The following is a 16,798-nucleotide window of genomic DNA, read 5'->3' as shown; positions in this document are numbered from 1 at the left end:
CCGAATTCAGCGCCAACCTTTGGTACTGGGGCTGTGCGCGCCTCTTCAACAGCCTCTTCAATTTGCACGCCAGTGCCTACTTCCTATTGGTTGGTAAATAAGCGCGAATCGGAAGTGGCCACAAAAATGCTACACACTCAGAAAAACCAAGTAAACATTACTAAATAAAATAAGTATGTGTGTGAAAAGTAGAGAAAACTTGGACTAAGAAAGTAAATTTGAAAAACTAGAAAGAATCAAGTTTAATGCACTATTTATCCTAAGTCAGGACATTGTTGGCATTTACAGTGTACTATGAGCTCTGTAAGATAAGATGGTGCCTGACCATTTATGGCTTTGTACGTCAGGAGAACAATTTTAAATTCTGTCCTGAATTTTACAGGGAGCCAGTGCAGAGTGGCTAATATCGGAGAAATATGATCTTTCTTCCTCATTTTTGGGAGAACATGTGCTGCAGCATTCTGGAGCAACTACAGAATATTTAGCATTGAATTTGGGCAGCCTTGTAGTAAGGAATTGCAATAATCCAACTTGGAAGTTACAAATGCATAGACTAGTTTTTTTTTGCATGGTTTTGAGACAGGATGTGCCTGATTTTTGTAATGTTACATAGGTGATAGAAGGCAGTCCTCGAAATTTGTTTTACGTGTGAATTAAAGGGCATAACCTTATCAAAGATGCAGGTCATCCAGGTCTTAACGTCCTGAAGACATGCTTGTAGTTAACTGATTGGTTTCTCCTGGCTTCATTGATAAATATAGCTGGGTATGATCTGCATAGCAATGAAAATTTATGTGTTTCTTGATAATATTGCCCAAAGGTAGCATATATAGGGTGAATAGAATTGGTCCAAGCAAAGAACCCTGCAGATCTCTGTAGCTGGCTTTAGCGTGCACAGAGGAGTCATCAGTAACGCTTACAAACTGAGAGTGATCTGATCTGAAAAGTAGGATTTAAACCATCGTAGTGCAGTTCCCTTAATGCCAGTGAAGTGTTCCAGTCTCTGCAATAGGATACCATGGTCAATGGTGTTGAATGCAGCACAAATGTAATCTAAAAAAAGACCAGTATAGAGACAAGTCCTTTGTCTGATGCAATTAGAAGGTCATTTGTAACTTTAACCAGTGCTGTCTCTGTGCTATAATGCACTCGAAATCTTGACTGAAAATCTTCAAATAAACTATTGTTGGGTGGAAAGTCACACAGCTGATTAGCAACTGCTTTCTCAAGAATTTTTGAGAGAAAGGGGAGGTTAGATGTAGGTCTATAGTTGGCTAAAACCCCTGGATTAAGAGAAGGCTTTTTCTTCTTATTGCAGCTACTTTAAAGGGCTGTGGTACATAGCCTGTTGATAAAGACAGATTAAATATCAAATAAAGAAGAGCCAACTAGGGTCTAAAATACAGGTTGATTATTTTTTTTATTTTTTAAAAATCTTTTTATTTCACAAAAGAAAATAATCCAGATACAATCTGATGGTAAGTCTTACAGTTTTCCTTTGTGCCCCCCCCCCCCCAAGAGAAGGAACAAACAAGGAAACAAACCAAAACAGGAAAAAAAAAAAAAAAAAAAAAAAAAAAAAAACGATAGGGGCAACAAAACTCAAAGACAAATAGATGCATAAAAATAAATAAATAAATGACAGCAGTAGGGCAACATGCAGCCTTCAGCATTTCTCCAAACAAGAGAACAGAGGGAACCAAAATTCATGGAATAGATGACCACGATTGTATTTTTCCAAGGATAGTTTTTCTAAGGGTAAGAATGCTGACAATTGATCAAGGAAAATCTTAAAAGATGGAGGGGAATCATTCTTCCCAAATAAAAGTATACATTTCTTTGCAAAATAAGTGACCAGAATTAATATCCTGCATTTTTTGTAATCTAACTGTAACTTATATGTGTCATTTAGTAAATATAAACTCCTGTTTAACTCAAATTTTATGTTCAAAACTGATTGTGTGAGGGAATGGATTGAGTTCCAATAACTTTTTAAAAGATCACATTCCCAGAACATGTGCACGAATGATCCCTCCATCTTTTTACATCTAGGACACTTTGGTGAAATATCCTTTGATATTTTATGCATTTTTGTTGGAGTTAAGTAGTATTTATGGATAAATTTGAAATTAGCTTCCTTAATTTTATTACTTGTGAATGGAAAATGTATTCTTTCACAGATATTTAACCAGGCATTGTCTTCTGAATTTCTCCCCAACTCCTTCTCCCAAATATTTTTTAACAATAGGAAAGAGGATTGGCCTTCTCTTGATAAGATATTATAAAAATTGCTTATCTTTCCTTTAATTGTGTTTGAAGATAACAGATTGTCTTCAACTTCAGATAATCCAAGCCGTAATTTCTTTTCTTTAATAAGTGAATGAGTAATACTCCGAATTTGTAAATATTTAAAAAAGTGCTTGTTAGGAATGTTATATTCTGATCTTAAATCAATGAAAGATTTCAACTGCATATTCAAATTTAACAAGTCTTTGAATTGTGTTACACCCGAGTTTATCCATTGACCTATATTAACCATTGTAATTTGAGTGTTCAAGTCTGGATTCTGAAAAATCGGAGAATAAATAGAGGTACATGATGTGATTCCACTTTTTTTTCTACAGTCTCTCCAAGTTTGCAAGGTATTAAAAAGAGAGAAGCATTTGTCCATGTTTTTTATCTTTTCCAAGTGGTTAATGAATAGTAGGGAGATGAGAGGCAGAGGTTCAAATGGTTTTGCTTCCATCTGAACCCACAGGGACTCATATCGTTCCATTGACCATGATATCAAGTTCCTTAATTGAGCCGCCCAAAAATAATATTGAAGGTTAGGCAAACCAAGACCTCCCATAGATTCTGGCTTTATGAGAGTCTTTAAACTGATCCGAGGTTTTTTATACTTCCAAATAAATCTTGAGAGGGAACTGTTTATTGATTTGAAAAACTCCACAGATAAAAAACATGGAAGCATCTGGAAAAGAAAATTAAACCTAGGAAGAACATTCAATTTAATTACATTTATCCTCCCTAAAAGTGACAATGGCAGGGAAGACCATTTTAAACATTTTAAACCATTTTAAACATGGAAGCATCTGGAAAAGAAAATTAAACCTAGGAAGAACATTCAATTTAATTACATTTATCCTCCCTAAAAGTGACAATGGCAGGGAAGACCATTTTAACAGGTCTGATTTGATCTTAAATGTGAGGGGGGTATAAATTTCTGTTAACAATTTATCCAGAGTTGGAGTAATAAATATACCCAAATACTTAAATCCCTTTGGTGTACAGTTAAAACCACAAGATGTAAGCATTTTTTCCGTTGGTGTCATGTGTAAGAAGATAGCATTAGACTTGTTAAAATTTATCCCATATCCTAAATAGCTTCCAAATTGTTTGATTGCATTTTGCAAGTGAGATATATATTTCTCAGGATCAGTGATATATAAAAGGATGTCATCAGCATATAGGGAATTTTTGTGTTCATTGTTATCAATTTTAAGCCTTGGATGTTAGTGCTGTCTCTTACACATGCTGCCAGTGGTTCGATCACCATATCAAAAAGTAATGGTGACAGGGGGCATCCCTGCCTTGTCCCTCTAGTTAAAGAAAAAAACTCAGAGCAATGGCCATTAGTTATTACTGCAGCTTTAGGGCTATTATATATAGTTTTAATCCAATCAATAAAATTACCACCCAGGTTAAATTTATGGAGAACAGAAAAAAGAAAACTCCACTCAACCCTGTCAAAAGCTTTCTCTGCATCTAATGATAACAAGAGAGAAGGCTTCAGCTGGTTATTGATACAATTTATTACATTCAGGGCTCTCCTTATATTATCAGCTGCATATCTCCCCTTTATAAATCCTGACTGGTCTGGATTGATCAGCTTAGGTAGGATGGACTCAAGCCTTCTTGCTAAAAGTTTTGTGATAATCTTATAGTCATGATCCAAGAGACTTATAGGCCTAAAGGCAGAGGCTGCGGAAGGAAGATGGCCGCTTGAGCTCAGAGCTCCACATTTCCTCAGTGCCTAAACTGAAGTTTTAGATCTTCACCCAGTAATTTATAGAGCTAATTTCTGTGACCCTGTGACTATAAACTACAAGGATCATGCCGGAGGAAGGAAAAAGCAGAAGAGACCTAAGGAGTGTTAAATCAAAGAACAAAGAAGAGAGTGAGCACCAAGACGGAGACAACGGGTATGACCTGGCTGATATTATGGCAGAATTAAAATCTCAGCGTCGTGATATAGTAAATCGGCTGGATGGTATTGACAGTCGTTTGGAAAATGTTACTTCTGAAGTGACAACAAGGAAGAGTGCACTGTCTGAGACAAATGAGGCACTCAACAAACAATTTCAGCATTTGGACGCAGGACAAAGGATCTCAGACCTGGAGGACACTCTGCATACTACCGAACGGGACCTACACCGAGCCCAAAAGCTGATTAAAAACCTCGAAGCTAAGACAGACAACTTGGAAAACAGAGGAAGGAGGAAAAACTTGGTTTTGATGGGACTCCCTGAACAATCTGAAGGCCAATACCTATTCAAGTACATCCAACAGAAGATACTGGAATGGCTTAATTTAATGTTGGATCAACCGCTCGAAATTGAACGAGCACATCGCTCCCTGCAACCTCGCCCAGAACATGGTAAACCATCGAGGCCAATTCTGATCCGCTTTCTGCGGTTCAGAGACAGGGAAATGATATTCCAAGCTGCGAAAAAGAAGACTGCTCTTTGCGAGGGGGAGGCAAAACTCACCTTCTGCCAGGATCTATCTGCAGAAGTCCGCCGTAAACGCAAGGAATTCTCTGGGGTGATTGAATATTTCCTCAAGAGGGGTATGTTCAGAGGCTACGCATACCCACATCGGCTCCGGGTACTCCATAAAGGTAATATTGAACTCTTTGATAACCCCTCCGAAGCGAAAGCTCTCATCAACAAGTTGGAAAGGCGTCTGACTGAAACAGACTCCGTGGAGTCTGATCATTAAAAGTCCATTAACTGAGCGGAGGTAAGACACGCTCTTTTCCCCACTTATGATGAGTGATGTCATATATGATCAAGAAGAGAGAGATTTTTCTTTTGACTATGTTGAGTGGTGAACCCTCTATTTTTTTTAGTTGCTAGTTTCATAAATTTCCGACGCTCATGCCGGTACCGGGGTGCTTCCGGAAACAAAGTGTGATGTCACAGCGGACGGTACCACTTGCAGTAACCAGGGTGGGGGGGTCTCCATAAGAGGAACTCAATCGACTGTTTTGGGAAGAATCCCCTAGGAAGTACTCAACTCCTCTTTTGTTTTCTATTAATAAGATCGATCATGACTCATTATTTAAATGTAAAAACTCTTAAGACCTCTGGGGAATATTGTGCTCTTGCTTTTTTTGCATTAAACATAGGCCCAAATGGGTGAAAAACAGATGGATCATTCTACGAACACAAGTGTGTAGGTGTATGTGTGGGGGAACAGAAACATAAGACTATTTTTTTTTTTTCTCTTTATTCTGTCATGGCGCTCTCTCTTTTTTTTAGAGCTACTAAAGGAATTTATTCCATTCCACCCTTACCTATCACCTATTACTTGCATTATATTTGAAGAAAACTTGATGAACACTTTTTTTTTTTCTCTTTTCTTGGTCCCCTACTTACTGGAAAGCACTGAGGAAGGGTGCTCCAAGCTGCCAGAGCTATAGAGAGGACTCATGTTTATTTTTTCTTTTTTGTCTAGTCTAATTTTCATGGTTATGTTTTCATGTGATCTTTACTTTCTTAGGCCTATTAGGAAATTTTTGTTGTGGTTTTCACATCATGGGGGGGTTAGGGCACTTCTTATAATTGTTTTCTTTTTTTATAGTGTATCTTATGTTTGTTACTTTTGGGCAACAATCTATAATAAAAGCAGTAAAATAGTAATTGTTCAGCAGTATGCATTGACAGCTGCACTAGTGTTGATTTGTAGTTATGTATGATTTGAATATTATTTCATGGAATATTAAAGGTTTAGGTAACCCCTCTAAAAGGAAGAAAATACTATCTGTTTTGAAGGAGGATAAAGCAGACGTCGTCTTCCTACAAGAAACCTATCTTTCTGACAATGAACACAGTAAACTTAAAACAGAGTGGGTAGGTCAAGTTTATTTTTCCTCATATAAATCTCACAGCAGAGGAACATGTATTTTAATAAATAGGGAGGTACCTTTTATTTTAGGAAATTTAGCTACAGATCCAAATGGTAGGTTTGTTATGATTTCAGGCACCATCAACGGCACCTCAATTACTTTTTTAATTCAATGAACCGACATTTATATCAGACATGGTACTAATGTTCAATGAAAACTGTAAAGGGCTGGGTGTCTTGGGGGGAGATTTCAATGTAACACTATGCTCAAACGATAAATCCAATCAAGCAAAGGCATCCAACCCTAAATCTGCTAAGGTTCTTTACAATTTATGTGCGGACTGTGGTCTTACTGATGTTTGGCGGGAGTTAAATCCAGGTGTTAGAGATTATACTTTTTCTCAAACGTCCATAATTCCTACTCCTGATCCTTAAAGATAATGAATTTAAATCAAATATGCGTGTGTGGATAGCAAACTATATTAAAGAAAATAATAATCCCTCCTTAGAGCCCAGCGTTATTTGGGAAGCAGCAAAAGCTACATTAAGAGGACTTCTTATCTCATATGCTTCTTTTAAAAATCCTGAAAAAATTATCAAAACAAAAGAACTAGAGAGAGAAGTAGCACATTGTGAAAACCTTCATAAAAATGCATCTACAGAGGACAACTGGAGACAACGAACTGCTGCCAGAGCAAAACTAAACATTATGATATCAGATGAAATCACACAAAAAATGAATTATATTCGACAAAAGGAATACGAATTTGGAAATAAACCAGGTAAACTATTAGCTCATCAAATTAAGAAGGAGCAAGCTGAAAAGACTATTAAAGCAATTCACCTCAGGGAAAATAAGATAACCTACCATCCAAATGACATAAACCAAACCTTTTTCAACTTCTATGATAATCTTTATAAATCGCAAGGGGGATACTCACAGGAAGAATTGGATAATTACCTCAGTAACATCAAGTTACCTGAAGTTTCTGCTCAGGACCAATAATTTTTAAATTCACCATTTACAGAAACAGAAATCTTGGCCACAATTAATTCAATGCCTTTAAATAAAAGTCCGGGACCAGACGGTTTCTCAGTTGAATTTTATATAGAATTTTGGCCTGAGATTCAACTATTCTTTTCTATTCTTTATTCTATTCTATACTATTTCTATTTTCATGGCAATGGTGAACACTTTTTGCAAGAAAAAACTACTCCCTCAGACAATGAACTTGGCTCATATTAGTGTTTTACATAAAAGTGGTAGAGACCCTTTGCAGTGCTCTTCATACAGGCCCAGGTTGATTATTTTGATGACAAAATTATTGAAATTAGTTGGTGAAGGTCATCAGGTGAAAAGTGGTCTAAAACTATTATGCGTTTAGTAACATTTCTATGTTTTTTGTGTTTGAAAATAAATCAGTACCTATGGAGGGCAGGAGGTGATGAACTCTGTCTTTAATAGTAAGAATTTTGTCATTAAAGAAGCTCACGAAGTCATTACTGCTGAGAGCTAAAGGAATGCATGGTTCATTGGAATTATGGCTCTCTGTCAACCTGGCTGCAGTGCAGATTGTTCTTATTTTCCTCTATTAATGAAGAGTAACAGGCTGCCCTAGCACTGCAGAGGGCTTTCCTGTATGTTTCAAGACTGTCTTGCCAGGCAAAACGAAATTCTTCCGAATTGGTGGAATGCCATTTTCGTTCTACTTTTCATGAAGTTTGCTTTAATTTACAGGTTTGGAGGGTATACCATGGAGCTGGAGGGTATACCATGTAGCACTATCAACCAGGTAGTCAATTTGGGAGGGACTAAAGTTAGCATAGGATTCCTCTGTTGTATTGAGACATGGCATTGAATTAAATGCTGATGGGATAAATTGAGCTACAGCACTATCAGATAGGCATACACTGTGTACACAACATCACTGTCATTGATTGATCATGAAATGGTCAAGCTGAAACAAATGCATAATTCAACATCATGGTATCGGACGTCATTTTATTTGTTTGTTTTATTTTACTTTTTTTAAAAGATGTTTATGTTGAAATAATATAAAGAAGTAATGTGTGACAAGTTTTATTGGTTTTATGGACAGAATGCCCAAAATTCTTCAGGAATACTGGTGAAAACTAGATTGTCTCTCATACTGTGGACTTGGAAGTCCAGAATGGTTTCTTTCATGGCTTTGTCGTTGGCGGTGACAGAAATGAGCTAGGTGATAAGTGTACTGACAGAGTGTGGTTTGTTAGTTAGTTTGTTTTCCTTATTGAGTGTCTACTTGCTCCTGTATGAATTTCAGGCTTTAGTGCAGTGGTTGAAATTCTATTCCTCCAATGAATGAAATTCTGGAGTAAAGTCTGCAAAGTTTATTTTACGATATTCCAAGATGAGTATGTCACCTACCTCTGTGCAGCATGATGATTTTGGGGATGTGGATGGTGTACCAGGGCTGGAGAGTGATCCTGAATGGAGTGTCGTGCTATTTGAAGTGAAATTGGCTTTGCCTTGTTATGATCCCGAGTTACCCCTGTACAGTACTGGACCAGCTCTCTGTTCAAAGGGTCCAGTTCTCAATCCTACAAGTAGGTTGGAAATCTAAAAACTTTTTTAAGCTGGTGATGAGGAGACACACCTAGCTTCTTATTGCCCACATCTGCACAGCTATCCTGCTACCACTGCCAATGCACACAGCTGCATAACTCCCTTGAGTTGGGTGCAGTCACCAGCCACTGTACACCTCTCCTCTAAATGAGCTTAGGCTCTTGGTAATAGTGCTAGGATAAGGTTTAGTGGCCAATGTGCACCAAGGATATGTTAATTTTCTGGAGTAGTCTTTTATAACTTTCAGGATGTTTATCAAACAACAATCTATGTTTTCCTACCATCAGAAAACTGTAAAAAGGAAAATCCAACACTTATTTATTTGCAATTGAATATGTATGTAATAAGCAAGGGCAAGCAAACAACTCAATTACACTTAAATCTTTCAATAATAATGTAAAATCAGTCAGTATAAAATCAACAAATACAGTAAGGAAATCTATAATATGGCTGAAGCTGATCTATAACTCATCTAATAGAAACTGAGATAGATTGGTCTTCTGGCCAGTGCGACCTTTCCCTTCCTGCTGAGGTGTGGGACTTGAAGAAACTCACAACTTCTTGCAAAGTCCCTTAGTCCTTTCAAAGTCCCATCGTTGTAGTGGTGTGAGAGAGGAGGAACTTAAACTCCAAATTATAATCTATAGTAAACTGAGAAATGTTTATTTTTCCTCTGTTCTATGCTCTTGATTTGACTGTAGAAATTGTAGAAGTCCTCCTTTGCAATGTCGGGCTTCTCACATACTCCTTCTCTACAGGTGGCTTGAGGTTGAAGAGATGAAGGAAGAAAAATGATGTTCTCTCCTTTGTTGACTATTTTATACCCTTTCTCTGAATCCCTCCTCTCCCCATTGCACATGTTCTTTTAGACACCAAACTGCCAAAATTTGTGCATGTGCAACTTTATGTGTATATATCCGCCATCTTGGATCTCGCCATCTCACCCCCAGACTTGTGTTCACAGCCTCCTCTCTCTCAAGTGTAGTTTTAGTTACCTTCACCTCAGTAAGAGACGGTTTCTGGCCAACCATACAGACTCAACCCCTAAACCAATTTGATCTGTTTCCTCTGTTGTAGGTGTTGGAGGCCACAGTCAGCACCCGCATTGAGGGTACCCAGTCAGTGACGAGAGAGGCTGATAAAATGTGGCTGGTTCGCCTTCTTGAAATAACCAGGAAATACGTTCTGGATGATCTCATCGTTGTCAAGAACCTCATGGTTCAGTGCTTCCCTCCACATTACAATACATTCAACAGGTAACAAGATTATTGAACACACATATTCAGAACAGAAAGACCTTTTTGTCTGGATACCAAACTTTCCTTCCACCTTTCAATCACTTCATTTACAAAAGCAAAAGCTTTATTGTCCACATTGATTAGCCTACTATGCAAAAACCTGCTGCATTCTCAGGAGCGCCATGCTGTACCACAGTCTTAGGTGCAGATCCTAATTAGTGATACAGTGCTGAGCACTGAACACTCTTGTTATTCTGCGTGTTTCTTCTTCTTATTATTATTGTTGTTAGTTATTCAGTGCAAAGTGTTGTCTACTAACACAAACACAAACACACACAGCTGAGTTGTGTGTGTTTCTGTGTGTGTGAGAGAGAATCAGAACGGACCCCTGTTTGTCTGCCCCTGTCTATCTGCCTGGGGGGCCCCTATCATCAGTGGCAACCAGCTCAAGTTGCCGTGACAACGTCTGAGCCTCAGTACTTTTCTGAGCACTCCTCTCCCACACACCCAAACACACATATGAAGCTTCATGTGATTACAGACACACACACACAGACACACACACAAACACCAACACACATGTAACCAGGGTTAAAATCCTCAAATGTTGCCCAGTAGACCTCTATAGCATTTACAAGGATCTCATGCAGTATTGTCTGTGTTGTTTACTAACACAAACACATGCAGCTGAGATGTGTGTGTTTCTGTGTGTGTGTTTTAATAGCACTGCAGTGCTATAGAGGTCAGAGTTCTGTCTTTAGTACTGGACACTGACCTCTATAGCACTAGCCACACACCCCGGCGTTTGCTCACTGTATCACTCTCAAAATTCCCGCCGGGGGGAAATTTTCTAGTTGAATTTATTACCTCAACAGCTCATTTGAACAGTTGAATTTTAGAACAAACTGAAAATGGAAATTGTGTCAGTACAATGTATTGGCCAGAATCTGGCGAGAAAAGTCTAAGTGTTCAGTTGTACATTCCTTCCACAGTCATTCAACAAATTCAGGCAAGTGTTTGCTCACATTTATGTATGCGTGTTTCAGGTTTTTTAGTCTCTACCACAATGCTGTGTCCACTCGTGTCAAAGAACTGGCATCTGAGGACTTGGAGGCTAATGAAATTGTATCCCTGCTAACTTGGGTCCTCAACACATATAAAAGGTACAAACACATCAGACATCTACATGGTGACCTCTGTAAGGTATTAGATAATGAAACAATAGGCTTAACCCCGGTATATGGGTGCTGAATCCCCTAAACCAAAAATGAAAAATCAAGAGGACAGCATTCTGCTTAGATTGTTCATTTATGCTTTATGCTGATGTTTTGGGCAGATGCCCTTCCTTAGTGTACAAACCGGCAACGGTGTCACCATTGTAAGCTTTCACTTTGGCATTGAGGTTCATGCTAATCAAGTCAAGCTTGACCTTTATTCATTGCACATAGTACAGTAAACAAAATTTCCTCAGTGTTGTGACAGTCATTCAGTCTGTTTGGAATACTGATTCCTCTTCTGCAACATTTTAACAGAAAACTCCCAGATAAGAAACTTGCCAAAGCTAAGGCACTCATAAAATTGATTTTTTAATTTAAACTGTTTCCCATCTCTAAAGTCATTTGTTACATTTCGCTACATTTTATTGCTTTCAGCAGTCATGTACATACTCTTTAAATTTCTAGACAGGTGTCCCTCCTCTGCATGCCCCTCTGAATCATCTTAAACAATCCAATGGTATTACAAACTTTAACACCTGGTTAAACTGACAGCTGACATTGTATATGCCATCACACACCACAAGTCCATTTAGCTTGACGGCAGTATTTCGCCCCCATTAAGTTGCTGTTCATTTGATTTACCTTGTGCATCTTGTTTGCTGTTTATGTTGTTGCAAAACTTGTTCAGATTCATCAATTTATATATCCACCCAGCATGAATAAGAATGCTTCCCAAATGCTGAAATAATGTGTATGCATGTGTATCTTACAGTGTGGAGATGATGGGCCATCCGGAGCTCTGCTCAGAGTGTGACATCAACCAGCTGGAGCCTCTACTGCCTCAGGATGTGGTGGACGATCTGCTCAGCAAATACGTCAAGACCTTTACAGTAAGCACACACACACACACACACACACACACTAACAAGGACGCTAATAGATGTTCTGCCATAAACACACTGACAACAGAGGTTAAAGTAGCAAAGAGGTGCTACACCAAAGAACTGGAGGACAGCTTTTCAGCCGGTCTTCAGTGTGGAGAGAACTGCAGGACATTATGAACTACCATCCCCTCCACACAGCTGAGAGCCATCAACTGGCTCATGACCTGATTACATTCTGTTGGAGGTTTGATTGGCCCACATCAGCACCCATCAAACACCCAGACTTGGACATGAAACCACTCGCACCCCCTGCACAACTCTCACTTCTCTGCACTGACCCCCCACCAGCACTCTGGTCTGCAACAGAGGACGTACTTCCTGCGTCAGTTCAACCTGCTTCAACAGCTGCGGATTCAGTTCTCCACAGGAGTAATCTAGTCAGCTCTATGCATGTCCATCATAATTGGTTTGGGTCTAGACTATAAGGTCTGCTGAGAATATCATTGTGCCAACCTGTCCTCCATTCAGGATTTACACACCTCCAGACTGTGGAAATGGGCAGGAAACATGACTGGACACAACCTGCTTTTGTTTCTCCCTTCTGGTAGACACCACAGATCGCCAAAACAACCAGACACAAAAACAGTTTCTTTGGACAAGTCGTGACCCTGATGAATATTTAGCCAGTCATACAGTGTCACTGAACCTCTGATGCCAAAACATCCACTGACTGGCCATTTATAGTCAAATAATGCACAGTTTTTAACATACAGTTGTCGCTCATTGTCACTGTTAACCTAAACCCCCGTGTTATGCCCGGCCTAGGGGTGCACAGACACAACCCGAAGAGCCCCTATCTTCCCCAGGTCCCAAGTAGCCACAGAACCAGAGCACCAGTTTATCACTAAATCACGATATTTATTTACAAAAGAAATTTAATGGACAAAAGGTCCAAGACAATAATTGACTTCAGGGTGGACAAAGGCCAAAACAACAAACAAAACGATCCTAACTGGGGAGGATATATCTTACCTAACAAAAGCAAAGGAAACAAAAGACACAGGACTTACCTCCCTAACTAAGCAAAACAGAGGATAAAAGTTGGGTTTAACAAAACTGGCAGTCCACCCCTACTAAAGAACATCACAAAATTTACTTGAGCAAAGCAATGTGTGGCTGGTTGGGAGAAGAGGGAGATGTGGAATGCCTACTGCTGTCCAGCCGCCGACCGCCATCTTGGACCCTTTTATACCGGAAACAGCCAATCCGCCAGCCCGGATTGACAGCCAGTGATCACCTCTCCGCACTGTCACACTGCAATCTGCATACAGAAAACTTCATAGACACAGACAGGGATACAGAGAGCACACAGAAACTAACCAAAACATACAACTGCGGTCGTAACATCCGCACATTGTAAATTTCATTGTATATATTGTTTATTGCCTCATCATTCTTTGTATATATTGCTTATTGTTTATTTTATATTATTGCACTTCTTAACTTATTGTTCAGTCTTTTGTTTGTTTGATTTTTGTCTTTTTGTCCTTGCTGAGCTTTATGTCTATTTTCCTATACCAGAGTTGAATTCCTTGTATGCACACACATACTTGGCCAATAAAGCTGATTTTCATTCTGATGTCTTCAGTCTAATATAACAGGCTGGCTGCGGAAGGCCCTGGAAACAGACAAGAAGGACTGGCAGAAAGAAACTGAGCCTGAGGCTGACCAAGACGGATACTACCAGACTACACTGCCTGCCATTGTCTTTCAGGTAACACAGGCACCCTTCTGATGAACTATTCCCGACGCTGAATAGGAATGAGCAGAAATAGAGAATCACTCAAAAGATTTTCAGTGGGCTGGAGGTGTGCAGGTTCAGAAGGGGCATTCGATGGCATTCAGACTTTTCCTAAAGATGCTCCCTTTTGACCATTGTCTTGCCTGCTGTCGGGTGAAACTTTCCCCGTACACTCCTGCAACATCATAGCTTGTGGCCTCTCAGAACCTGGTTCTCTAATCACACTGCTGACAAGCAACCCCATTACACATGGATGCTGTAAGTGTTTCTGCATAGGAATATGATCTTCCAGATGATGAACTGCACAACATTTTTGCCAGATTTGGCACTTGGCTCGCAGGCCAGATTTGTCTCATCACACTGCACACCAGATTCTCAGACTGTGTGTGTGTGTGTGTGTGTGTGTGTGTGTGTGTGTGTGTTGTGTTGTGTTGTGTTGTAATGTTTCCCAGGAGTTGGTGTACACCAAGCTTAAAGCTTTGCAGCTTAAAGGAGAGTAAACGTTGAACTTACATACATTCATCAGGTCACCAGAGAACTTGATGTGTGAATAGACAATTTGCTAACATGTTTGCCATATCAACTTAAAAGGTTGAAATATGTCAGTATTGTATTTGCAGCTGCCCCCAAATGCCCCCAAACACTCTTTATGCAGGCATAAGTTTAAAGGACAAGAACTCCAGTCAAATTCTGGAAACATGTCAAGGATGAAGGTTTGTGAATACTTACTGAAGCCACTGTATGTTTACTTCCTGATCACTGTAAAGAAAATAATTTATTGGAGACCACAGTACTCTTGTCACTCATTCTCTCTCTTATTTTAATGTATCTTCACTCCACTCTTCATCAGATGTTTGAACAGAATCTGCAAGTTGCTGCCCAGATTGATGGGGATTTCAAAGAGCAAGTTCTGAAGCTCTGCTTGAAACAGATGAACACTTTCCTCATCAGGTAATTTTTTTCATACTTATTGACTTTTTCTGACATGAAAAAAGTCTCTTAAACATATCCTTTAAATTTATGGGATTCATTTCACCACATACACCACATGCACGTGTCAAAATCTTGTTGAATTTCAGGTCAAATGAAAAACATCTAGTCAACAGCATAGTCTAACCTGGGTAATTTTCAAACTCTCCGCATTTGTGTACTCTCTACATTCACACAATGAGCTCTGCTGTCCATAATTTATCCTTAAAGCTGCAGTAGATAACTTGTGTAAAAGTAATTTTTGTCATATTTGCTAAAACTGTCCCTATGCCCAGACAGGAGTACATCAAACATGTAATCTGTGAAAAAAAAAACAGGCTCCATTGGTTCCCCCTACAGCTCCTACTGTGATTTGCAAGAATCCACCACGCTGACACAAAACAACCAATCAGAGCCAGAGGAGCGTCTGAGGGAGTGTCTGACATCTGTCAATCACCACTCACACACGCCGCGAACCGCCCCCTCCCTCCGCTCATGCTGCCAGCTGCCGCTCAGTCAAACAGCTCTGTGAGTGGCGTCAGGAGACTAGTGAAAGCTGTGGCGCAGCAACAGCCACCCGCAAAGGAGAAACTGCCCATACCGCCGCTGCCAACAACAGCATATACAGCTAAGACAACAAATAACCATATAGCTAATATAGTGATTGTTACAGTAACACTCCGCAGCGCATACGGTATGTTAGCGATTGTGATTTAGCAGCTGGACAGAGTTAGCTTATTTCCAATGCTAAGGCTGACGTTACTGGTTGTCATGGCAGCCACGCAGACGCCACAGGGAATAGGGGCTTGGAGGCAGGGCATGAGTGAAGTGGAGAGGGAGGGGGAGTGACATGGAACTTGCGTTGGTTCAAATTTCCAGGCTAAGTCTGCTTCTCGATCTTACCTACTGCAGCTTTATATTTTGGTTCTATCAATACAGGGATCAAGAGAACAACCTTCTGCAATAATCCCGACAATTACTGTGTAAACCTAACAAATGTGTGTATTGTTGTCTGTAGGTACAGAGAGGAGGCGATTGTCTACAAAGAGGAGCACCTGAGAGACAGACAGCTTCCTCAGTGTTATGTACAGTACATGATAGCCATCATTAACAACTGCCAGACATTCAAGTAAGATTTAATTTACACATGAACTTGTGTGTACACTTTAAGTAGATGATAACTTTAGTCAAATTGTTTGGCCCTCCCTGTCTCACACTGGGAGGGCCAAACAACATTTTCATACAGAATGCAGTGGTGACTGTTGTAATTGTCACCTGTTGTAAATCTGATGGCAGCATGGTAAATGGAATATATTAGCCTCAGAGTGTAGCAGCATGTCAATAAATGACATCTCCATAAATTAGAGCTGAGAGGAAAACCACTTGAACAACCTCTTACTACAGGTCATAATGGAAGCTGCATTTGTTTCTGTACCAAAGGCAGTTTAGGAAGGAGGAGCAGTGCATAGAAAAAGAGTTGCTTTTTGTAATGTGTATTTGGATATTTGGTTCCTAATTCTTCTCAACTTTCACTTGAGTAAAATTTTGAGTGCAGGACTATATGTGTTGTTACTCTTACTTAAGTAAAAGACCTGGGCACCTCTTCCACCACTGATTTACTGTATGTGTGTGTGGATATTTTTGTTGTACTTCTATGGTCATAATTACAATTAATTACTATTATATTACCATATTTTCCGGACTATAAGTCGGTCAGGAGTATATCTTACGTCAGTCAAAAAATGCGTCATGAAGAGGAAAGCCCAGGGCTCTCAAGTCTCAAGCAATGGGCGTGAGACACACGCATTTCAACCATTAACACGCCACATCTTGTATTTCATTCATTCATTCATCTTCCATACCCGCGTATCCCTTTCAGGGTTGCGGGGGGCTGGAGCCTATCCCAGCTAGCAATGGGCGAGAGGCGGGGTACACCCTGAACCGGTCGCTAGCCA

General features: G+C 39.6%; 1 protein-coding gene across 2 annotated transcripts in view; it reads left to right on the top strand.

Annotated features, from left to right (window-relative positions):
- The window catches only part of exoc3 (exocyst complex component 3), a 96,571-nt gene that overhangs the window by 55,594 nt on the left and 24,179 nt on the right, over nucleotides 1-16,798 (top strand). For both annotated transcript variants that reach the window (XM_076744932.1, XM_076744933.1), the window contains exons 6-11: nucleotides 9,812-9,990; nucleotides 11,019-11,135; nucleotides 11,962-12,079; nucleotides 13,722-13,847; nucleotides 14,725-14,825; nucleotides 15,862-15,972. In XM_076744932.1, the coding sequence (XP_076601047.1) occupies nucleotides 9,812-9,990; nucleotides 11,019-11,135; nucleotides 11,962-12,079; nucleotides 13,722-13,847; nucleotides 14,725-14,825; nucleotides 15,862-15,972 (752 nt within the window). The remainder of the gene's footprint in view (nucleotides 1-9,811; nucleotides 9,991-11,018; nucleotides 11,136-11,961; nucleotides 12,080-13,721; nucleotides 13,848-14,724; nucleotides 14,826-15,861; nucleotides 15,973-16,798) is intronic.

Source organism: Chaetodon auriga, chromosome 12 (genome assembly GCF_051107435.1).
Source record: "Chaetodon auriga isolate fChaAug3 chromosome 12, fChaAug3.hap1, whole genome shotgun sequence".
Taxonomy (NCBI): Eukaryota; Metazoa; Chordata; class Actinopteri; order Chaetodontiformes; family Chaetodontidae; genus Chaetodon; species Chaetodon auriga.
This window is presented reverse-complemented; position numbering and strand designations above follow the sequence as displayed.